General features: G+C 65.1%; 13 protein-coding genes across 13 annotated transcripts; 7 read left to right on the top strand and 6 right to left on the bottom strand.

Annotated features, from left to right (window-relative positions):
• Window positions 1-372: 372 nt before the first annotated feature.
• On the top strand, window positions 373-1,714 carry MJAP1_003205 (uncharacterized protein; the record flags this gene model as incomplete). Its single annotated transcript, XM_060267133.1, has 2 exons — window positions 373-567; window positions 662-1,714. The coding sequence occupies 2 exons, from the start codon at window positions 373-375 to the stop codon at window positions 1,712-1,714; spliced, it is 1,248 nt and encodes a 415-aa protein (XP_060123116.1).
• A 150-nt stretch (window positions 1,715-1,864) lies between these two features.
• On the bottom strand, window positions 1,865-5,635 carry MJAP1_003204 (uncharacterized protein; the record flags this gene model as incomplete). The annotated part of the gene is made up of 1 exon (XM_060267132.1): window positions 1,865-5,635. One exon carries the CDS (start codon window positions 5,633-5,635, stop codon window positions 1,865-1,867), a length of 3,771 nt encoding a protein of 1,256 aa, XP_060123115.1.
• A 33-nt stretch (window positions 5,636-5,668) lies between these two features.
• MJAP1_003203 (uncharacterized protein) lies at window positions 5,669-5,886 on the top strand (the record flags this gene model as incomplete). Its single annotated transcript, XM_060267131.1, has 3 exons — window positions 5,669-5,691; window positions 5,714-5,820; window positions 5,843-5,886. The coding sequence occupies 3 exons, from the start codon at window positions 5,669-5,671 to the stop codon at window positions 5,884-5,886; spliced, it is 174 nt and encodes a 57-aa protein (XP_060123114.1).
• A 1-nt stretch (window position 5,887) lies between these two features.
• MJAP1_003202 (uncharacterized protein) lies at window positions 5,888-7,453 on the bottom strand (the record flags this gene model as incomplete). The annotated part of the gene is made up of 1 exon (XM_060267130.1): window positions 5,888-7,453. The coding sequence occupies one exon, from the start codon at window positions 7,451-7,453 to the stop codon at window positions 5,888-5,890; it is 1,566 nt and encodes a 521-aa protein (XP_060123113.1).
• A 46-nt stretch (window positions 7,454-7,499) lies between these two features.
• On the top strand, window positions 7,500-9,005 carry MJAP1_003201 (uncharacterized protein; the record flags this gene model as incomplete). The annotated part of the gene is made up of 1 exon (XM_060267129.1): window positions 7,500-9,005. One exon carries the CDS (start codon window positions 7,500-7,502, stop codon window positions 9,003-9,005), a length of 1,506 nt encoding a protein of 501 aa, XP_060123112.1.
• NEM1 (protein-serine/threonine phosphatase) lies at window positions 9,006-9,923 on the bottom strand (the record flags this gene model as incomplete). Its single annotated transcript, XM_060267128.1, has 1 exon — window positions 9,006-9,923. One exon carries the CDS (start codon window positions 9,921-9,923, stop codon window positions 9,006-9,008), a length of 918 nt encoding a protein of 305 aa, XP_060123111.1.
• A 67-nt stretch (window positions 9,924-9,990) lies between these two features.
• Window positions 9,991-11,804, top strand: chk1 (non-specific serine/threonine protein kinase; the record flags this gene model as incomplete). The annotated part of the gene is made up of 6 exons (XM_060267127.1): window positions 9,991-10,085; window positions 10,108-10,379; window positions 10,402-10,743; window positions 10,769-10,876; window positions 10,899-11,308; window positions 11,334-11,804. The coding sequence occupies 6 exons, from the start codon at window positions 9,991-9,993 to the stop codon at window positions 11,802-11,804; spliced, it is 1,698 nt and encodes a 565-aa protein (XP_060123110.1).
• On the bottom strand, window positions 11,805-12,318 carry MJAP1_003198 (uncharacterized protein; the record flags this gene model as incomplete). Its single annotated transcript, XM_060267126.1, has 2 exons — window positions 11,805-12,019; window positions 12,042-12,318. 2 exons carry the CDS (start codon window positions 12,316-12,318, stop codon window positions 11,805-11,807), a joined length of 492 nt encoding a protein of 163 aa, XP_060123109.1.
• Window positions 12,319-12,324: 6 nt separating this feature from the next.
• MJAP1_003197 (uncharacterized protein) lies at window positions 12,325-16,212 on the bottom strand (the record flags this gene model as incomplete). Its single annotated transcript, XM_060267125.1, has 1 exon — window positions 12,325-16,212. The coding sequence occupies one exon, from the start codon at window positions 16,210-16,212 to the stop codon at window positions 12,325-12,327; it is 3,888 nt and encodes a 1,295-aa protein (XP_060123108.1).
• Window positions 16,213-16,383: 171 nt separating this feature from the next.
• RAD2 (DNA repair protein rad2) lies at window positions 16,384-19,923 on the top strand (the record flags this gene model as incomplete). The annotated part of the gene is made up of 1 exon (XM_060267124.1): window positions 16,384-19,923. One exon carries the CDS (start codon window positions 16,384-16,386, stop codon window positions 19,921-19,923), a length of 3,540 nt encoding a protein of 1,179 aa, XP_060123107.1.
• Window positions 19,924-20,218: 295 nt separating this feature from the next.
• On the bottom strand, window positions 20,219-20,791 carry MJAP1_003195 (uncharacterized protein; the record flags this gene model as incomplete). Its single annotated transcript, XM_060267123.1, has 3 exons — window positions 20,219-20,287; window positions 20,310-20,510; window positions 20,543-20,791. 3 exons carry the CDS (start codon window positions 20,789-20,791, stop codon window positions 20,219-20,221), a joined length of 519 nt encoding a protein of 172 aa, XP_060123106.1.
• A 96-nt stretch (window positions 20,792-20,887) lies between these two features.
• Window positions 20,888-21,853, top strand: PPH1 (protein-serine/threonine phosphatase; the record flags this gene model as incomplete). Its single annotated transcript, XM_060267122.1, has 3 exons — window positions 20,888-21,064; window positions 21,087-21,818; window positions 21,842-21,853. 3 exons carry the CDS (start codon window positions 20,888-20,890, stop codon window positions 21,851-21,853), a joined length of 921 nt encoding a protein of 306 aa, XP_060123105.1.
• Window positions 21,854-22,012: 159 nt separating this feature from the next.
• On the top strand, window positions 22,013-22,348 carry MJAP1_003193 (uncharacterized protein; the record flags this gene model as incomplete). Its single annotated transcript, XM_060267121.1, has 3 exons — window positions 22,013-22,138; window positions 22,161-22,238; window positions 22,262-22,348. The coding sequence occupies 3 exons, from the start codon at window positions 22,013-22,015 to the stop codon at window positions 22,346-22,348; spliced, it is 291 nt and encodes a 96-aa protein (XP_060123104.1).
• Between the last annotated feature and the right edge of the window lie 14 nt (window positions 22,349-22,362).

The following is a 22,362-nucleotide window of genomic DNA, read 5'->3' as shown; positions in this document are numbered from 1 at the left end:
GGGGGCGTAGCTGATTGGCGCAATGGCTATCGAGATTGGGCAGCTTGGCTGGTGCATTTGATCACGTAAGCTTGCAGATGCAGGGCAAACACCCAACGAAGCGACACACGTGCGGCGCTGGAGCCAGGACTTGGCGGCCAGTGCAGGGGTGCCCTAGCTCTTAGCAAGGTTCTTGCACCGCCAAGACCCAACGCTTTGCTGCCCTCTTGCTGAGCAACTGTTAGCGTTGAGTCGGCTCTCTCCTACATATTAATTGAGTGACTGCCGCCTAACAGGACTCTTGGCGCGCTTCTATAACCCACTGGCTCTCGTTGCGCACTTCTTTGACCTGTCAAGCTGCGACGCGAAATGGCCGCATCTGATGTTGCATCCATGCCCGATACGAACTCGGGCTCGAATCACAGCGCGCTGAGCTATAACAGCAAGGACAATGATACCAAGGCGCGGTCAGAGGATTCGGCCTCGCCGCCCAGCGAAGGATCAGCGACCGGCAAGCATGATTCGCGCGATGCGAGTCATGGCCGTGGCAACTCGAACAAGTTTCGCTGCCGTGTCGCAATGGCCTGCGTCCATTGTCGCCACAGGTATGTTGTTTCGCTAACGCAGAAAAATCCGCTGTGATGGCGCTCAGCCCTCGTGCTACACGTGTACACGTCTCCAGCGCAAGTGTGAGTACGAGCGTGTGTCTGAGCACGACAACCTCCTATCGCGCGAGCGTAAGCGGCTGAGCCGTGAACGAAAGGCTGCGCGTATTGCTGCGACGACGCTGTCGCACAGCAACACGAACAACAGCAACAACTCGGACTCGAGCGGCGAGGAAAAATCGGGCAATTCGGGCATGCCGCAAGTGCATATCCCTTTTGATCACAAGGCGCAATCGCCCTCCTTCTCCATACCCGTGTCTACCATGAGTGTTACGACACAAACCTCCCCCACTGATATCCCCACCTCGATGATCGCCTCGGCACCTGCGCCCGATGCGACGATCTCGCCTGCATGGGCCACCGCCCAAGGCAACCCGACGAAAGAAATGATGCCGTGGATTATGCCTGCATCGATGGGCACGTCGGAGGGCACGCTGAACTCTTCTGCGAGCATGTCGCCGCAGCAAGACTCGCTGGTCTCGCTGCGTTCTACGGCCGACCCCTCGCTGCTGGAGCTGAGTGCGCCGCCGTCGGCACTGTCAACCGACTCGCCGTCGCTAATGAGCATGCCGTGGATGGATACGAAACGCTCCATGTCGCCGAGCGACGCGGGCTTTAGCTCTGCGCACCTGAACGACTTTGGGCAGTCGCTTTCTGCGCTGTCTGCCACCTCGCTCGAGAGCGAGTCGACGGTCGTCGACCCTCTTGAGCTGAACACGGCGATGGATACGCCGTTGAAACTGTTTAGCGATACGCAACTCCCGAGCACGATGGCCACCACGCCGTCTTCGGTGGATACCAATACCGTCAGCGACACTGGCTCGAGCGCCTTTGGCCCCATGTCGATGAACATGTCCCCACTCTCGCCGCAGCTTGCCCCGGCTTCTTTTGATGGTTTCGAGGCGAATATGGAACAGCGTCCTTTTAGCGGACTCGATGGACCGGACGACCCTTTGTACAGCTCCTCCCTGCCTGCGCATGACTCTCACCTGGGCTTTGGAGGGGACCTCGAGCCGAGCAGTCTTCCCGTCCTTTCTTCGTGGACGCAGCTCGCGCCGAGCAACGCTTAAGCACAACTGGCTCTCTTTGCAATGTTATCCGACCCCTTGGCGCCCGCACAGTTTCAACCTCTCATTCGTCTCGATGGTTTTCCGTAGTTAGGCGGCTATAGACCGCTTTGCGGCTATACACCGTTTAGATACGACCGCAATAGATACTTTCTACGCACGCCACGTCGATGGCCCACTCGCCTCGCCCAGCGACACTTGGCACCACTGGTCCTGGATCCAGACCACGGACCAGGTGCCTTCCTGCGTGGTTTGGATACGGTACTCGGTGCCGTCCACACGCTCCACGGTGTGCGTCTCGAGGACCTTGGGGTGGGTATGCATGTCGACAGGCTCCGTACGCTGGTACGTAAACGCAAACGGCGGCTCGCCACGCAGTGTAAAGATGATTTCCGCGTGGCGGCCCTGATGCAGCGACTCGACACGGTGCTTGCCACTGGACACTTGCGCACTCGGCAGCGCGTGGATCCGCGCCGAGGTCGCCGCGCGCGTGCTGCGGCACTGGTTCTGCTGGTGCGCCGCCGAGTGCATCACCAGCACACCCGGCTCGTCGGCCGTGCGCGAGAACTCGGCCGTGCGCGACGTCGCACGCAGCTCCTTGCCGTTGAACGAGTAGCGCACCGTCCACGGCGACATGCCTTGCAGCATGTAGTCAATCTCTTCGCCCACACAGTAGTCTGTGCGCGCAGACGCAGGCGCAATGCCAGCCGTCTCCACCACCTCGAGCGCAAGGGGGGCACTGCGCAGCGACGCACGGCATCCGTGCACATCGCTCACGTGGTCCAGCGACAAGGTCCACGCGCCGCTCGCGCCAAAGACAAACTCGTCGCTCTCGAGGCGCGGCGTGTACTTTTGGCCGGAGACGACGCGCGTAAAGGTGTACGCGAGCGCGGCGTGTGTGGGCTGCGCGCTCGTCGCGGCAGGGCGCAGCGAGAGGCCGAGCGTAAAGGGCGGCGTGCCCTGCAGCTCGACCGCAGGCAGCGCGCCGTGCAGCGTGTCGCCCACGCAAAAGGCCGTCGACACTTTTTGCGAGGCAAACGCGGCGTGCGCCTGGGGATAGACCATCTGCTCGAGGCGCTGCGGCCCAATGCCGGCGCTGATCCCTGCCGAGCTGTACAGCGCGTCGCCCACGTCGGTGATCTCGTACGTGTGCCAACCTGCCGCGTCGGTCGCGAGCGTAAGCGGCGGCGCGGTCTGGCTCGTGGCAAAGGTGCGTGCGTCGCCCGCGCGCCCAGGCGCATGGTGCAGGTAGCGCACCGTCACCGGCGCGTAGCCCTGGAGCTGCATCGGCGCCGCGTCTTGCGTGCCGATGCACACGGCCTCGCGCAGCGTGCTGCCGTTCGACGCGACGCGGCCGGCCGCGAGCCCAAACGCCGCCTGCGGCCGGGGACGCACGGTCACATTAAAGGTGTGCTGCGGCGAGAGGACGTCGCCCTCGCAGTGCGCGTCGCGCAGCGTCTGCAGCGTGTACAGGCCGGGCTTGGTGACGTCGAGGAAGTCGTTGGCACTGTTTACCACGACCTCGTGCCACGCCGGCGCAGCGTCCGGCGCGCTGCGGTGGGTATACGAGACACGCCACGGCGCGTCGCCGGCGAGGCGCAGCGGCAGGCGCGCCGTCGCGCCGTCGCGCACAGAGTACACACGGGGGACGTCGCCGCCCGGCAAGAAACCAATCGTGGGCCGTGTGTGGCTCACGTCGATGCGCAGATCGCGCGTCGCGAGGCGCCGCTCGCAGCCCTTGCCGTCGCGCAGGCGCTCGAGCGAGATGGTGGCGCGCGCATTCTTCTGCACGTCGGGCGGCAGGTCGACGTGCAGCGTGTGCTTCGGCGCGTCAATGTGCACCGTGCGCTGCTCGGACGCTTTGCCGCCGCGCACCGAGTAGGTCAGCTCCCACGGCCCATGGCCGCTGAGCGCGACCTCGGCGTCGGCCTGCGCCTTGCCGCACGAGCGCACCACCGCCTCGTTGCCGTTGCCGCGCGCGGTAAACGCGGCGTCGGCGAGGGGGTGCACGACCTGCGTAAAGGTCGGGCCGTCGAGCGCAATCTGGCGGTAGTTGGCATCGTCGAGGGCGAGGAACTTGTACGTGACGAGCCCTTCGGTGCTCGGCCAGAACTCGAGCTCGTCGCGCGTCTGCTGCTCCACGACACGCACCTGGCGCCGGGGGGGCTGGCCCTGGCGCTGCACCTCGTACGTCAGACGGAACGGCGGCTCGCCTTCGAGCACCGACAAGGCCTTCACACCCACCGTCCCCGCACACGGGTCCTCGATGCTCTCAAAGTGGATGTCTGCCTTGGGCGGGGGGACGTCGACCACCTCGCACGTCCACGGCGCGCCGATCGTGCCGGCACAGTGGGGACCGTGCAGCGCAGTAAGCGCATACGTGCCGGGCGCCGTCGCCTGCACCTCGCCGCGCCCCGCGATGGAGAGGGACCGCGTCCACTCTGGGCGCACGCCGTCGCGCGGCGTATACTGCACTTCGGCGTCCCACGCCTGGTCGGACCCGACGGTGATGGGGAGCGCGACGCCGCTCGTGTTGCGCAGCAGCTTGAGCGGGCGCCCGGGCGTGCACACCTGCGCGTCGAACGTCGCCGCTGCGCGGGGATGCACCTTGACCTCGCTCGTGCCGTGGAGCTGTGCGACATTGCCGCACGCATCGCGCACAGACGCCAGTGCAAACGTCTGGCTCCCAGGCGCGCCCAGGTCGAGCGCAAGCGGAAGCGAGAGGCTCGTCGCCTGCGCAAACTGCAGCGCGTCAGGCGTCAGGCGCTCGAGCGCGCCGAGGCGCTGCGATACGCGGTCGCCGGTCGCTGCGTCCGCGAGCTGCGAAAGAACGTGCTGCGACGTCTTGCCGTCGCTCGTGTGTGCATACACGAGCTCCATCGGCGCGAGTCCACGCACATCAACCGACAAGTCGCCCTCGTCGCCGGGGCAATAGTCGCGGCGGGGCGCGGCAAACGACGCTTCCGGGCACGCGACGAGCAGCACGTCGGTCGCCGTGAGGCGCGCTGCATTTCCGTGCTTGTCGTGCACCGCCTCGAGGCGCACGAGGCCGGGCTGCGACAGGACAAGGTCGTGCACGACCTCGGCGTCCGGCGCGCTCTTGGCGCGCTCCTTGGCGGCCTGGCGCAGCCACTTGCGCTCGCGCAGCGACAGCCCCTGCGCGTGCCCCGGGACATCGGGCGCCGCGTCGCCCGGCGGCGGGGACGGCGCGACGGTGCGCGTCTTGGGCGCCTTGACCTGGAAGACGCTCCTGTTGCCGCGGACCACGTCCGTGACCGAGTACTGCAGGAGCGCCGGCACGGTCTGGTTAAAGTACACCGGGAGTGTCACGTCCGTGCCGAGGCACTGGCACGCGCGCGCCGGTGCGAGGCGCGCAGTGCCGTACGGGAGGATATGGATCGTGTGCTGGCCCGAAAGGTGCACCGACGGCTGGACGACGTCGCGCACACGCATGCGGCGCTCGCCGAGGCCAAGGTGCACTTCCGCATCGAGGCCGGCCAGCGCAAGCACCGGCGAGAGCACCGTCGAGAGCGCGGCCGAGGCCGTGGGGCCGAGGTGCGTATCCCGCCCGAGGAGCGCTACGTTGAGGATGCCGAGGCCGACAAACGCCGCGGCGTAGTGCACCGCCGTGAGCGGGCGGCGTGCGCGCGCATTCGCCACCGCCGCGTCCGCCACCTCGGTGCCGGTGGGAATCGCGAGCCACCAGAGCGCGTACAGCAGCGCAAAGTCGAGCAACAGTGCGCGAAAGAGTGTCACGGGCTCGTATGCGTGCGGCGTCGCACCCAGCAGGTGCACCGCCGCGATACGCGAGTACTTCCAAACCTCTACACCCACAAAGAGCGCCGCGGCATAGAAGCGCTGCGTCGGCGCATCGGCGACCGCCAGCGGGACCCGCGGCTCGCGCCGTCGCGCCGGGCTGACCATGGCGTGAAGGTTCGTCACGTGCCACCTTTCTTCATGGCCGCCAAATCCAAGACACGGTAGGTGCGAAGGCTGACGCAGGGTGATCATTGCGCGGCTCCTGTCGACTGCCGGCACGGGGTACATGTACACGACCCGCCGGCTACGTGTGGCCGACAAGCTGAGCATGATGAAGTACGACCCGGTCGGTACGTGCGGCGCCTGACACAGTGAAACGCCATGTGCTCTTTAAAGAGACCAAGGGATCGAAATGAGCTATAACCTCTCGAAAAAGTCTAGATCGGCGTTGGACAGCTGCCCGGGACGCGAGGATGCGGCGGGCTTTGGGCGCTGCGTCGCCGACGTGAGCGAGTTTTGCGTCGAGGACGTCGTCGCCTTGCCTCCCGCCAGCGGCGCGGGGGGGGGCGACGTGCTCAGCAAGTCTACCTTGTTGCGCGCACGCGCGGGAGGTGGCGGCGGCGCAAGCGGCTTGATGTGTTTCTTGGGCGCGTCGGTGTACGCGGTGCTCGGCGCGTCTTTGTACGCGAGGTTCATAGCACGCTTGGGCGCTTCATACTGCTGCAATGTACCATAGCGCTCGCCACGCCCTCGGTCGACCAACGGACCGGTGCGCGGCGCCTCGGCCGCGTCAATCACGTCGGGGTCGTACTTGTACGGATCCCCGAAACCGTGCTCGTCGCCAAACGACAGCTCGGGGGAGTACAATTCGTGGGGGTCGCTCGGCGCGTACATCGCATCGGGCGCGCCGGGGTCGTCGTAGTGCGTATCGTACAGGGGGCGCGCAGGCGCGTCGCGGGGGCGCCGCTTGGGCGCGGATGCAGTGTCGAGCCACGAGAGGTCCGCATCGTTGAGCGTCGCAGGCTTCGCCGAGGGCTTTGCAGGCGACGCGGGCGCGGGCGACGCAGGCGCGGGCGACGCGGGCTTGGCGGGAGACGCGGTGCCTTTGCGCCAGCCACGCAGGATCCCGCCGGGCGCCGACTCGGTCGTCGGCGTGCCGGGCTCCGACTTTTTGCCGAGCCAGCTGCTCAGCTTGCTGGTCGACGTCTGTGGCGGCGCGACGCGTTTCCAGCCCTGCTGCTCTTCGGGCTTGGGCGCCTCGGGCTGGCGCCGGCGCCATGTGCCGATCGCCGACGAAAGGCGCGAGATGGTCGACGCCGGAGCGTCGTTGGTATTCGGCGTGGTATCAGAGGGTTTGGATTCAGCAGGCGCGGCCGGTGTATCGCGCGTGCCGTCGACAGCAGAGCTCGGCGCAGCGCCGTGCGTGTCATGATTCGGTTCTCGGTCAGGGGCGTCGTGCTCCTCGGCGCCGTGCTCCTCGGTGTCGTGCTCGCCATCCGCCGCCTCTTCCTCCTCTTCCTCTTCGTGATCCTTGCGCCATACACGCGTCTGGATCGTGTCGCCACCGCCCCACACGTTCTCCTCGATCGCCGCGGCCTCGGTCGAGAGCTTCGCGACGTCTGGATCGAGCGCGAGCGCGTCCGCTTTTGCGCCAAACGCCGGCACGTCATCATCGAGCGAGAGCTTCGCAAAGGACTCGGTGCCGAATCCAGAGCCGCCAAACGCGTCCGCCGTGAGCGCGCTCGTGCCAAATGCGTCTGCCGTGAGCGCACTCGCGCCAAACGCGTCGTGGCCGAGCGTGGGCGGGACGCGTCCGTGGTCCTTGCTCGTTTCCGGCTCCTCCTTCTTCGGCGCCGCGTCCAGCGCTGCACTCCCCCACGGCTCGTCGTCTGCGATGCCTACTGGAGCGACGATCCGCACAGGCTCCGGCTCAGGGAGCGCCGCCGGCGCATCGCTGCCCCACGGACTCGCCCAGGGATCCATGCCGGTTTCAGGCACGTGACGTAGAAGAACCTTTGGCTTTTCCCTCATGTCGCTGGTGAAGAGTGTGCGGGGCGTGCTGAGCCGCTATGCGCGCATGCGCATTGCGGCTCCTGCCATTGCTCCTGCAGCACGCAGCATCGCGAGCACCGCGCGGGTGTACCGCGCGGCGGTCGCGACACACACGCCGACGGCGCCTGTGCCAAATCTCCCGAAAGCACTGACCGATGCGCCCGCGCACGCCCGCAAGCTCCTGCGCTGGAACTTTTTGGAGCCGGATGCGCGCGCGGAGCTCGAGGCGTACCTAGTCTCGACGTCGGACTCGGCTGGCGCGACGCAGCCTCCGGCGTGGTTCGCCGAGACATACGAGACGGCGCGTGCGTACCGCACGGCGCGCGCGCGCGGCTGGCTTCCCAGCGATGCGGCGCTTACGCGCGCGGGTGCCTCGTCGCTCGATGCGTACCTCGACAAGGAGACGGCGGCGCTGCGCGAGCAGCTTGTGGATGACGGCGTCGGCCGCTGCACGGCCGACGAGCTCGAGCAGATGGACGTGCAGGAGCAGGCCGATACGCTGCTCCTCCCCCTGTGGCTCCAGATGAGCGCCGAGGAGCGCGAGAGCGCCCTGACGCGTGTCTCGTTCGAGTGCGTGCGCAAGCTCGGCTGGCGCTTGGGCTTCTCGTCGGGCTACCCCGGCACGAACAAGGCGACGCCGCGCCCGGTGGCGACGAGCGCCGCGTGGCGTGCGCTGCGTGAGGAGGAGGACGCGCACGCATGGGACGCGTGGCAGGCGCTCTCGCGCGAGGAGCGTGCGGTCGAGTGGGACACGGCGTGGAAGCAGCGCGACCGCTCGCTGGTGTATGTCGACGATGCGCCGACGACGCGCGTGCTTGGCAGCGTCGCGCCCCGCTGGTACGCGCACCCCCAGCGCGCCGGCCAGCTGCAGTTCCTGCCGAACCTGACGGTGCGCCTTGTGCGCAACTATACGCCCGCCGGCCAGGCGTACGATGCGTGGAAGGCGACGTTCCGTGTGCCGCTGAATGTGCACAAGCACACGCTCCGCTCGTACCTCTTGGCCGTTTACGGCCTGCGCACGACGTGGGCGCGCTCGATGATCTACCGTTCGCGCATCATCTTCAACTTCCAAAAGAAGCGCCGCACGCCCGGCCGCGACCGCACCTTTAAGAAGGTCGAGGTGGGCCTTTTGGAGCCGTTTGTCTTCCCTGGCCTTTCGAAAGAGTTCTTGCGTACGCACCTCTTTTCGCAAGAGATGCTGTACGAAGAGCGCCGCATGATGCTCAAGATGACCAAGGGCCGCCGCTGGCGCGGTACCAAGAGCGTCAAGGCGCTGTCCAAGGCGCTCGACCGCAACCACGCCTACCAGAGCGCCGGCGCGCCGGACGAGGCGGCGGGCGAAAAGACGGCGCAGCTCCTCACGCGCTCCGGCTCGGTGCCGACGGCGCGCCACGGCAACATCCTCGCGGTCCTCTCCGAGCGCCGTGCGGAGCGCCTGGCACGTGTGCAACAGTATATTGACGAGCAAAAGGCGAAGAAGTAGCTACAGAAACCCCCGGAGTCCTAATATATGCCGCACGTCGCTTGCATAGCGCAGCCCGTCGAGGATCGGCAGCAGGTCGAGGAGCGCCTCGTCCCTCGGGTCGTGTGTCCAGCCCTCGATGGGGATGCCGTTGGCTTCTTGCAAGAGGTAGCTGATCGGAGAATTGTCGACGAGGCACACGCGGCTCAGGTCGCGCTCGACGCATGCTAAATCTTTCAAGTACGAGCCGTCGCGCAGCGTGCACGACTCGCGAAAGAGGCGGCCGCTAATGAGCCCTTGGCCGCCGTCGAGCCAGTCGATCACCGGATCTGCGTACTCTTGCATGGACGCGGTAAAGATCACGACCTGGTACCACGACGCGACCTTGCGCAGAAAGTAGTCGACCCACGGCCGCTTGTACACCTGGTAAAAGACGCTCCGGCCATCGATCGCCACCTCGATCACCGTTGGCTGCAGCCGAGCGTGCGCGGCGGTGGCGAGAGGGGGCGACGGCCGGCCGCGCGTCCCGAGGCCCAGAAAGCTCAGCAGCCCGCTCGAGCTCCGCGCGCCGACCGCCTCGGGGTCGTTGCTCGAGTAGCCGGCGCCGAGCAGGCTCCAGTGCGGCGCGGTGCGCAGCTTGGAATGAATCAAAGTCTCGTCCAAGTCAAGCACGAGCACTTTTGGCGTCTGCTGAATTACGCTCGACGGGCCACGGGGCACGCGGCTCTTTTTCTTCTCGTCCTCGCGCGGCTTGGGAGGGTCTGCGTCGCGCTGGGGGGTATCATCGCAGGAGCGCCGGCGCTGGGAGACGAGCGCCTCGATCGAGGGGAGACTGGTACTAGAGCTGGACGCGCTCGGTGCGTCGTATAGCTGGGCCGGCGGCGCGGGCGGATCGCCTTCCCGCGCGCCATCCGCTCCGTCCACCCCGTCGGAGCCCATCGTGGAGGGGCACGGAGCACGGCACCCGTGTCGAGGAAGTATGCATGTGGAGAAGCAACACGACACGATGGCGACGCGCCCGACGTCGTCCACGGGGCAGTCGTACCCGGCGGTGCTCGGCTACCAGATCGTGCAGCTGCTGGGCGGCGGCGGATTCTCGCGGTATGTACTCTGTCTTACCCAGCGTGTTTCGCGCGGTGAATGGCGCGTCGGCGCAGCACCCGCAGGCGGCGGTCAAGGTCGTGTCCTACGCCTCGACCTCGGTGCGGCAGCCGATCGACCGGCGTGCGCTCCAGAAAGAGGTGCAGATTCACAGCATCCTCAAGCACAAGAATGTGCTCGAGTTCCTGGGGTCCGTCGAGTACGCCATCGGCTCGTCCGCACCGAGCAACTACGTGCGCGGCCTCTATATCCTCCTCGAACTCGGCGCGGGCGGCGACTTGTTCGACAAGATTGGTAGGTAGCGTGCCTGACGCAGCGCCGGACGTCGGTGTCGAGGAAGACCTCGCACACTTTTACTTTACCCAGCTCGTCGCCGGCTTGGTACGTCGCGCTGCTCACCAGACCTATATCCACTCGCAGGGCGTCACGCACCGCGATATCAAGCCGGAGAATATGCTCCTCGACGCGCAGGGCAACTTGAAGATCGCCGACTTTGGCCTGTGCAGCGTATACAAGTACAAGGGAAAGGAACGCACGCTCCACGGCACATGCGGCTCGCTGCCGTACATTGCCCCGGAAATGAACGGCCAGCCGTACCACGGCGAGCCGGTCGACGTATGGAGCTCGGGCGTGGTGCTCTTTGCACTCTTGGTTGGCAGTACGTCGCACGCACGACTCACCAGACACCCCATGGGATGAGCCGACGAGCCGCAGCCCGGAATACCGCGCCTACCTCTCCGGCGAGCTGCTGCGCATGGACCCCTGGACGCGCATCAGCGGCGACGCACTCTGTATGTAGATACACTGACCTAGCGCTCCTCCGCCGCATGATGCACCCCGATCCACGCAAGCGCTCGTCGCTCGAGCAGATCCAGCGCCACCGCTGGTTTACCCGCCCGAACGAGCTGCTCACCTCGGGCAAGTGCAACGACCCCGTGTCGCTTGCGGAGCGCCTCCTGCAAGGCCTCATTGTGTCGGGCGATGTGCAGCTGGCCCTGCACAGCGACGGGCAGCGTGCGCCGGTGCCCGAGAGCCTCTCGCTGACGCAGCCCGAGGCGCTCCAGTCGCACTCGCTCCGCCTCAACACGTCGATCCCGTCGTCGACCGCGCAGCCGGCGCTACACGCGCGCCGCAGCCTCGCTCAGTCGCAGATCGTGCGCCCGCGGGCAGAGTCGGCGACACAGGCGGACGAGGCGCAGTTTACCCAGGCCCTCGGCTACTTTGTACGTCGCCTCCTCGCTGACCCAGACACAATCGTCGGCCATGCCGACCGGCGCAAGCATGGCGCTGCAGCTCACGCGCTTCTACTCGGCCGCGGAGCCGGGCACGGTGGCGCAGGCGCTGGCGCAGGCGCTCGAGCGCCAAAAGGCTCAGTTCTCCCTCGAGCCGATGGGCGACGACTCAGAGCTCCAAGAGGCGTACGAGGACATGGCCACCGGCGAGGAGCCCGAGGCGAAGCCGTCGCAGCCGCTCTCGGGCGCACGCGGCGTGCGCATCCGCCTCGGCCTCGTCGACCGCCGCAAGTGCGCGCTCAAGGGCGAGGTGCGCATCGAGCGCCTCGCCGAGCTCCCGCCCGAGCTCGAGCACTGCGCGCAGCAGCACGACCCGAGCTTTGTGCTGATGCGCCGCAGCAAGGGCAACCCCCTCGAGTGGCGCCGCCTCTTCCGCAACGTGTGCGCGGACCCTGCGGTGCGCGAACTGATTGCGCGGCCTACATAGCTACCCAGAAGCATCCCAGCGGGTCTGCGGATCCGCCAAAAACGCATCGTACGCCTCGCGCTCAAAGAGTGAGAGCTCCGTCTCATTTTCAATACCGAGCTCCGCAAGCGGCGGGCCGTTCGGCGAGCAGTCGTAGATCCACTCGGGGTGGTCGAGGTTGATGATGAGGTTCGTCGTCTTGGCGCCGTGCGCGCGCGTGTACAGCTTCAGCGTGTCTGGGTCAGCAGGGAGACGTACCGAGCTTGTCCGCCACGTTGCGGTACGCCTTGAACGCAGGCTGCGTCCTGACACACTCGATGCACTTTTCACGCAGCTGCGCCATGGTCATCGTCGTGAGGTCGACGTGGAGCACGAGCGCCTTCATCGTGCGGTACTCAAAGTTTTTGATGACGCGCACAGTGATTACCGCATCAGTCAGGGGGCGCGCACGATTCGTCTCGGTATTGTCTAAGAACTCGGCCTGAGGCGCAAAGGCATGCGGCACAAACCCCTCGGTGCGCGGCGCCTCGCTCATGGTTTTCTACAAACCCCGATCGCCCGATGCTGTGCCCATGGCCAAGTCCAACACGCGCAGCACCAGCGCGAGGTGGAGGTCCAGCGACACGACGGGGTCGGTCACGACGTCGTGCACGGTCGCGAGCGCGTCCATGCACGTCTGCTTGCCGCCCATGCCGATCGCATAGGCGGCCTGGGTGGGGGTGTAGCTCAGCACGACTTCGCGCGCTTCCTTCGCGGTTGCGGCCTTCTCGGCAGGGGTGCGGGGGGGCGCCGACTCGGCGTTCCACGCGCCGTTCGGCCACAGCGTCGTGCGCAGCACTTCGAACCAAGAGACAAGGGCGGGGAGGGAGAGCATCGAGGCAAAGTACACGAGCGTGCTCACAACGCTCGTGCTGTACGTTGTGCGCACCACCTGCTCGAGGACACGCAAGAGGCCACGCCGCAACGTCCAGCTGCCTTGCAGGTTAAAGGCCTCGTGGACCACGGCAAAGACCGCCGTGAGGATCGCATCGACGTCTTGCGGCGCAAGCGACTCGGCCTCTTCTTGGCCGTCGGGGAGGGGGGCGCCATGCGCCTCGGATGCAGGCTTGCTGGCAGCAGGTGCGGATTTCTCGGCAGGCTTGGAAGCGACAGACTTCTCGACGGGCTTCGGCGCCGGCTTCGAGGCAGGCTTCTCGACAGGCTTCGACGCCGGCTTCGAAGCAGGCTTCGAGGCGGGCTTGGGAGGAGCCGGCAAGGGGCGCTTGGCACTCGCATCCGAGTCCACAGGAGCGGCCGAGGGCGCGGCCGAGGGCGTCGTCGAGCGGGCCTCCGGCATGCTCTCGACGCCGTTACTGGCGGCGGGCGCTTTGTGGACTGCTTTCGCCTCATTCGCGTCCTTCCCCTCCAGCCCATCCTTGGCGTTGCTCGCTTCCTCTCTCACGCCCTCCGTGCTCCGCTCGAGCGGCTGGCTGTTCTTGGCACGCGTAGGCAGGGGCGGGCGCGGTAGATCCGCAGCACGTTCCTCGGAAGATCGCCCGTCAAACGACGACCGTTCGCGCCGCACTTCGTACGGCGGCCAGTCGCCATCCAGGCTGCTCCGCCCTTCCCTGTTGCCAAACAGACCCCGCGAGAGGCCCGCGCCAATACGCACCGGCGCATTGGCCGCGACTGGCGCTGCGGCGCCGATCTGGCCGATGCCTTGGCCGATGCCTTTGCGCGCCGTGCCAGCCGCGCCAGCAACGCCGCTAGCAAAGCTGCGGCCGACGCCGCCGAGACTCGTCATGAGGTTGGCACTCTTCATACGCGCCGGTTCCTCGTCGGCACGCGTCTTGTCGACGAACCGCTGCACGGCCTGCGTCGTGCTGTACCACGCGACACCGTCCAGAGGCGCAAGGAGCGCCACAAGGTACGACTGGATTGCCTCGCACGCCGCCTGGCTCGACTTGGCACGCAGCGACGGGAGCGGCGGCGGCGGCGCGCTCAGCACCGTATCCGCCGGGCGCTGCGCATACATCCGCTCGAGCTCCGTCTGGAGCGCCTCAAACTGCGCCCAGGAGCGCAGGAGGACATAGCCGCCCGCGTTGCTCGACGAATCCTCGATCGAGACAAGCACCTGCAGCGTGCGTGCGTCGACCGGGCCGGCACGCTCTGCATTCGCGCTCACGTCCACGACTGTGATCGTAGTGATCCCGGCATCCACAGGCGGCGACACAGTGCGTGCGAGCTCGGGTGAGCGCACACGCGCCACGCCAGTGCGCGACGACGGGCGCGACGACGGCTTCTGGCGCGGCTCGTACTTGAACTTGGGGGCTTGCGACGCCTCCCACAGCTGCTGCAGCCGTGCAAGGACTGCGCGCTGCACGGGCTCAACACCGGCAGGCGTCGTAAGCGCACCGTCGAGAGCGGTGCGGATCGCGGGCCGCACTTGCGCACTGGGCGCCGCCGGCGGTGTCTCGTGCTCGGGCAGCGCATCGTGGACAGCCTTGAAAATCGCACGCACGTCGCTCTCAAAGAGCTCGGGTGTGGTCGAGTGGTGGTCCGCAGTCTGCACGAGCGCATCGAGGTTGGCATGCAGCTGCAAGAGCGCGATTCCTTCGGGGCGACGGTCCGTCGCAGGGTCGATCTGCTGCAGGTACGCTTCGAACGGATCGAGGAGAGACGCGTCGCGGCTCGCCAGCAGGTCGCGCACATGCGGCAGGCGGGGCGACTGGCTGCGCCGCGGCTCGTACGCAAGGCCCGAGTTGCGCTTGCTCTGCTGCAGACTGGGGGGAAGCGGCGGCTCCTTCATCTCTTTGGGAATGTCCATCGGCAGCGCCGGGGGGCCGGGGCGCTGCAGATCGTCCGACAGATCCAGCAGATCGGTGTCGATCAGTGCGCCTTCGTGCGGCCCACCCTTGAGCTGCGCCGCATCCGAAGGACGCGAAGGAAGCGACGGACGCTCGGTGCGATAATCGTCCGGCAGCTCTTTGCGGGCCGTCTTTTCCGCCCACGGATTCGACATGGGGTCCTCGTCAAGCGGCGCCTTGGACGCGGCAGGCTCCGGAAGGGAGCGGCGACTGGATGCGAGGGCGGCCTGTGCGTCTTCCTTGGCTTGAGCATGCGCTTCGGGCCAGGACTCGGGCGCTTTCAGGGGCGCGCTGCTCGGCGTAGGAGGCAGCGAGTGCGTCGACGGCTCAGGGCCGCTCAGCAGGTCTACAGGCGCACTGTCGCGGGGAACGCTTGGCTTGGCCGGCGACTCGCGAGGGGCGCTCGGCTTGGCCGGCAATTCGCGCGCGGCACTCGGCTTGGGCACAGCTTCACGCGGAGCACTTGGCCTGGTCTTGGCATCGTCCAGGGCGTTTGCGCTGCCCGCAGCGCCCAGCTCAATCTTTGCACCGTGACCCGGCGCTTCACCGACGGCAGCGTTGGCCAGTGCCGAGTACGCCTCTTTGAGGACGCCGGCCGTCTGCTCGCTGGCCTCGGCCACGGCAGGGACCGACACGGCGACGGCCGAGCCGAGAGTCGACGTGACCGAGGATGCGACATGAGGCGTTTCTTTAAGCACCGATGATGCGAGGTCCGGCGCACGTATCGCCGCCGCCGCGCTCTTTTCAGCGACGGCTTCGACCTTGGTCGGCACCTCACCGAAGGCCATGGCCGTGATGGCTGTCCCGGGCGACTTTTTGCCGTACTGCACAATGTACTGGTTCAGCACATCCGGGTCACTCTGGGATTGCAGCGTCTCCCAGATCTGCTTGGTAAAGATCTCGGTCAGCATCGTAACGAGCGCGGGCGACCGGCGGTCTTCGTGCGGCAGACTCTGCAGCAGCAGCGTCGACATGGACGTGCGCAGACTCTCGATCCGCGCTTCCGAGCTCTCCCAGAGCCCCAGGCCCGCACCGGCCGCGATATCGCCCTGGGCCGTCCGCCGGCGGCGCAGGGCAGCGACGAGCACCGAGAGGACAGTGAGCGAGAGCTCGGTGGCAACGTTCGCGCGGCGGAACTGCTCGAGACGCATCGAGACTTGTGCAATCACATGCTCGAGACTCGCGATCGCCTCGTCGGGAAAGGTCTGGTCGCCAAAGGTAATCGGGTCGTACCAGTATTGGACAAAGTCGCGCTTAATCAGCTGCATGATCTTTGCAAGCTCGGGCTGCAGCGGTGTGGGCAGAGACGAGAGGTCCATGCGCCCCTTGGCCTCGACCGACCCGCGCTCCCGCGAGGCAAGCTGCGCGAGGCGGCCGTGGAGCGCGTCCTTTTTGGCTTCGTCCCGCTCCGTGCTCTTGTCGCCTTCGAGGTAATTCGGCACGGCAAACTCAAGAAACAGGCGCACCGTCGGGTGGCATAGCAAGACGCCGATCAGTGCGACAACCAGCACCGTCGGCCACACGCCGAGGCGCAGCACCTGCAGTGCCAGCACCACCAACGCAGCGTTCACCGCTAGGGTCATCGTGGGGATGTGCTGAATCAGCCTCCACCACCATGGGGGTCCATGGTCTGTGGCAGCTGCTGCAGCCGGCGGCGCGCCCAGTGACGTACGTGAAGCGACTGACGCAGCCTCGAATCGCTACAGGGAAAGCGGCTCGCTATTGACTCGTCAATCTGGCTGTACCATTTTCAGATGGCGATGCGCGATCGAGAGGGACGTACGTTGGCCAATGCGCACCTCCTCGGCTTTCTGTGGCGCATCCTCAAACTGCTCTTTTACGGCATCCGGCCCGTCTTTGTGTTTGACGGTGGCGCGCCGGTTCAAAAACGCCGCACCCTGGCAAACCGCAAGCAGCAGCGCACGAACGCCACCGAGACGCACGCACGCGCTGCCGAAAAGCTCCTGGCCGCACAGCTGCGCCAGGCGGCCCTTGCGCACATCCACGGGCCTGCACCTGCGCAGGACGAGGGACTCGCTGATGGAACGGTGTACTACGACAGCGTAGGGCGCACCAATCGGCCTCAGGTCTCGGGGCGCATGAACGATACGCCGGCGGCGGCGCCCCAGAAAAAGCGGCAATACCACAAGGATCCGTACCAGCTCCCGGCGCTCGAAGAGGCGCTGCCAACGGGGCCAGCCAAGAAGCAGGACCTGCGCCTTGCTACCGAGTCGGAACTACGTGCGCTGATGAACCAACTCGCACCGGATGACCTCGATACGAACTCGGAGCTCTTCCGCAGCCTCCCGCCGGAACTGCAGTACGAGTTGGTCGGCGACCTGCGCGCACAGTCCCGTGGAACATCATACCAGCGCCTCCAGGACATGCTCGCCGCAGCTCCTACGCCCATCGACTTTTCCAAAGCGCAGATCGCCGGACTTCGCACGCGAAACGACCTGACGCAAAAGGTGCTTACCGTTACGGACGAGATCGGCAGCGCCAATATCCAAGTGCCGCTGCGCGTTGCGGGACAGCGCAACCGGGAGTACGTGCTGGTGCACATCGACGATGGCGACGGAGGATACGCATTGGGAACGCGCGACGCAGGCACGACACAAGAAACGGCCATTGATGTCGAAAAGGAAGAGAAGCGCCGCATGCCGCTCGCGCACATTGACGACGACGAAGATCTCGAAGCCCTTGGCATGGAGGATGTCGAGATCCCTAGCGAGGCACCTGCGCCGGACCCCGAGCTCGATGCGCTTGTCCATCTCGAAAGTGATCCCAAGGTGCGAAAAGAGCGCGCATTAGAACTGCTCGGCGCGCGTGCCGAGCATCACCGCCGCCAGAAGCGCACCGAGTCAGGTGCCGAGGCACGCGAGGAGCGCATGTATGGGCATGTCGAGAAGCATGCGCCATCGACGCTCTTTCGCGACGGCCGCAGCGCTGCAATGCAGAGAAAAGACGCGACAAGGACGCGCTCGATTGTGGAAGAGCTTTCGGATGACGATGCAGAGGACGATACGTTTGTTCCGGATGCCGACGAGGACGACATGGAGGACGTCGAAGTGGACGCGTTCCGCGAGGAGCGTCCTGCGGCACATATGGATGCGCCGGACGAGAGGGTAGATGTGCAGAGTGCAGACGACGAGGATGTCAACGTGTCACTTGCCTCGGCGCGCGAATCCAAGACGGCGCCTGCGAACGAGCACGCCATTCCAAACCTCGAGATTATACCCAGTGCTCAGCTCGAGGAGGAGTGCAAGCCTCAAGAGGCAAGCGACGTGAAAGAGGAAGAGGACGACGTATTCGTGATATCTTCCCCGGCAAAGCCGGTCAAGGACGTGCTCGACAAGGACCAGAGTGAGCGGAAAGAGCGGGAGCAAAAAAGCGAGGCATCCGAGCCACAGATGGCAACGCAGGCGGAGCCGGTCCGTGCGCGATTGCAGAAAGATGCACCCTACACGCAAGCGGCGGCCAAGGCATCGTTAGAGGTACCAGAGCCAGCTACAGAGACGGCTGTACCGATAATGACTCCTTTTGCAGAGTCGACGACCAAGGCTGCAACGTCGGCTCCAAGTGCACCGCCCAAGAGCAAGCCTGTGAAGGCCCCTCTTGCGACCTCTGACGCGGATTGTACGGCCCCATCAGGAGCTCCAGAGCCTACCTCAGAGGTCCCTTCTGCCCTGTATGCCCCACAAGCCCCGCCTGAGCCTGTGACTAGAGAGCCCTCTGCACCTACGCCTCAAAAACATGTCTCCTCGACGCCGATTCCATCTGCCCCGCCTCATGCACCATCCCAGCGGCCAGAGCTGTCTGCCGACACGAGGCCTTCGGAGCCGGCACCTGTACAGTCCCCACCGGACTCAATACCCTCCCAGTCGTTCCCCGATGCGACGCCCGAGCTAACCTACCCGACCCGAGACGAAAGCAATGCCGGTGCAGCGGCACCCGAGCCATCACCAGCACCTATTGCTACGATTTCGCCCCGCCCCACCGAGGCACACTCCCCCCGGGATCCTACGCCATTCGAGTGGTCGCCGAGCCCCTCGCCCGAGCCCCAGATGCTCGGTCCGGACGGATTCCCTCTTCCCAGTGCCGAAGAAGTCGCCGAGCTCGAAGAGGCTGAAGAGGCCGAGCTGACGCACCTCGACACCGACCAGACCGAGTTTGCGTCGTTCCTCAGCACGACGAGCGGCCGCAACTTTCGCGATCTGCAGCGCGAAGTCGGTGCCGAGGTCGAGGCACTGCGGCAGGACCGTGCGCGTCTGCGCCGCTCCGAGGAAGATGTGACATTACAGATGGCGGCCGAAGTCCAGGCGATGCTGCGTCTCTTTGGTCTGCCGTATGTCACGGCGCCGATGGAAGCCGAGGCACAGTGTGCACAGCTTGCAACGCAGAACCTCGTCGACGGAATCATCACCGACGACAGCGATGTCTTTCTTTTTGGCGGCACGCCTGTCTATCGCAACATGTTTAACAACAAGCGCATGGTCGAGTGCTATTTGTTGAGTGATATCCAGCGCGAGCTTAGCCTCGACCGTGGCCGGCTGATCCAGCTGGCTTTCTTGCTGGGCAGCGACTATACCGAAGGCCTTGCGGGCGTCGGACCGGTGATGGCCATGGAGATCCTGTCCTTGTACCCCGGCCAAGACGGTCTGGAAAAGTTCCGTGGCTGGTGGCAGCAAGTGCAGATCGGTGCAGAGAATGACCCCAACGACAGTCGCATCAAGGTCCGGCGCCGTATCAAGCGTGCGCTGCGCGACCGCGTCCATCTCTCGAACGATTGGCCCGACCAAGGCGCCAAGCAGGCCTATGTCGAGCCGAGTGTCGATGCCAGCGACGAGCCCTTTGTATGGGGCAATGCGGATCTCGATGCATTGCGTGCCTTCCTAGGCGAGTATCTGCACTGGCCATCGACCAAGACCGACCAGTATCTCTTGCCAGTAATTGAGCAGCAGCGCAAGAACGACCGCCTGCGCCGCGTGCAATCGACGCTGGACCAGTCGGGCTTCATCTCGGGGCGGCTCGTTGGCGAGATGCGTTCGTCCGGTGCGCCGCGTGGCCCTGCCTACGGATCGACGCGTCTGCAAAAGGTCGTTAACGATTTCCGGTCGGCCGCACGGCAACGTACGCCCGAGGTCGACGAGGCGCCGAAGCGTGCCCCGAAAAAGCGTGCGCCGCGCCGTGCTTCGGATGAGGAAGAGGAGTATGTGCCGCGTCCGACACAGCGCCGCCGCAAAGGAGAGAGTGCCGCTCAAGCAGGCCGCTCGTCGTCTCTGATGACTGAGTAAGCGACAGTGTGTAGCTATGACGTAGGGCAATGCCCGTACTATGATGAGAAAGGGACATGCATGCGAATCGCCCCACGCTTTGTCAGGATCGCTGAGAATTTATAGAGTACCAGGAATTTCTCAGTGTCTGCTCACAGCGCTCGGCGCTTGGCACTCTGTTCCTCTCGACTCGTGGGGGTTCTCTCCCTGGTCTCGCCATCCCACTGCCTCTTATTCTTCCCTCTCTTTTCCTCTTCTTCCCCCCTCCCCTCTGCGCTCTCCACGCACATTTCGATCAAGTAAGATATTCTATCCTCTACTCGTCGTCCTCGTCCTCTTCCTCGTCCGCAGCCGGCTCCTCGAGGTCCGCGTCGACACGAGCCTGCTGTCAGTCAATCCGTACGTACGCGAGCGAGTTCACCGCCGAGCTCAGCCGCGAGGCCGTCGCGCGGGAACGTCTTGCGCAGCATCACTGGCTCCGGCGTCGTAGCGTACACAAGCGTCGAGAAGGCGCCAATAGCGCCGACCGCGATCAAAAAGTGACGGAGCGCGAGCGGTCCAGGGGTCTTGTAGGCGTCCGGGGACCACATCGAGAGCACATCGTCTTGCTCATGGAGCTGAGGTCAGAATTACCACGTACCGTCTCGCCGTAGTTGCGGCGGTCCTGCGTGTCCCACCACTTCTTGCTATACGGGCGGAACTGCTGGTTGAACAGGGGCATGTCCGGGTAGTCGCCGAGCTGCGGGTCGACCTTTTCGCCGGGCACGACGGTGCCCTTCGGCAGCTCGTTCGTGGTAGACGGCGTCTCGCCCTGGATTGACGCCTTCGATGACGTCGACAGAGCACGCAGCGGCATGCGCACGCCGCGCTGAGCGATCCGAGTCAGCATGGTCATCGGGGGAAACGACCGGTTTGCGTCGCGTGATGTCACGTGATGTCGGGCATTGAGGCCCGTCTACGGAAGGTGGCGGGTCACTTTGTCACCATGGTGGATATCCAGGAGCAGGATAACTGGATCAGTTATCTGAGCGAATGCAAGCAGCTGAGTGAGAACGATATCAAGCGCCTGTGCGAGAAGGCGCGCGATGTCCTTCTGGAGGAATCGAACGTGCAGCCAGTGCGCTGCCCCGTGACGGTCTGTGGTGACATCCACGGCCAATTCGTACGTGTTCCTTCTAACGCAGCACGATCTCTCTGAGCTGTTCCGCATCGGTGGCAACTCGCCGGATACCAACTACCTTTTTATGGGCGACTATGTCGACCGCGGCTACTACTCGGTGGAAACCGTGACGCTCCTCGTTGCGCTCAAGGTGCGCCACCCCGACCGCGTCACGATTCTGCGTGGTAACCACGAGTCGCGCCAGATCACGCAAGTGTACGGCTTCTACGACGAGTGCCTGCGCAAATACGGCAACGCCAACGTGTGGAAGTACTTCACGGACCTCTTTGACTACCTCCCGCTCACGGCGCTGATCGACGACCAGATCTTTTGCTTGCACGGTGGTCTGTCGCCGTCCATTGATACGCTCGACCAGATCCGCTCGATCGACCGCGTGCAGGAAGTGCCGCACGAGGGTCCGATGTGCGATCTCCTTTGGTCCGACCCCGACGACCGCTGCGGATGGGGCATCTCGCCTCGTGGTGCAGGCTACACCTTCGGCCAGGACATCAGCGAGGCCTTTAACCACAACAACGGCCTGACGCTAATCGCGAGGGCGCACCAGCTCGTCATGGACGGCTTCAACTGGTCGCAGGAGCGCAACGTTGTTACGATCTTCTCGGCGCCGAACTACTGCTACCGCTGCGGTAACCAGGCGGCGATCATGGAGATCGACGAAAACCTGAAGTACACCTTCCTGCAGTTCGACCCGGCGCCCCGTACCGGCGAACCGCTCGTCTCGCGCCGCGTGCCCGACGTACGTTACTTTTGCTGACCCAGTACTTTTTGTAATTTGATCCCCTGCGTACAGGCAAATCAAAACGGCGATGCACCTACGGCTGCCACCCCTGATTCCATAGCGCACCGCTGCCTTATTGCTGTGTAACGATATATCTTTTCCAGAGACGGGTTTTATTATGTAAGACGCACGCCCCGCCTTGCTCAGGTACCATGGCGACGGTGGGCGACTACATTGGACTTGCGCTGATCCTTGCACTGGTGTACGCGATCTACCAGGGTTTCCATAACTCGGGTGACGTGAAGCAGGCGCTGAGCGAGAAGAAGAAGGAACTTAAGGTGTGTGGCGTAACTGACCCAGGCCAAAGGTGTCAACATCTCGTCCGAGGGTATTTCCATCCGCTCGAACCGCGCTGCGATGGACCGCGCCTCGTACATTGTGCGTATGCCCTACTGACGCAGGACGCGACGCAGAAGAAGTTTACCGAAGGCGGCCAGTACCTTGCTGAGCACTCGAACGCCCTCAAGTTTGGCAAGCAGTCGGAATAGGTAAATTAGGCGGA

Source organism: Malassezia japonica, chromosome 6, assembly GCF_029542785.1.
Source record: "Malassezia japonica chromosome 6, complete sequence".
NCBI classification, from domain to species: domain Eukaryota; kingdom Fungi; phylum Basidiomycota; class Malasseziomycetes; order Malasseziales; family Malasseziaceae; genus Malassezia; species Malassezia japonica.
Note: the sequence above shows the minus strand (reverse complement) of the source record. Positions and strands in the feature narration are given on the sequence as shown.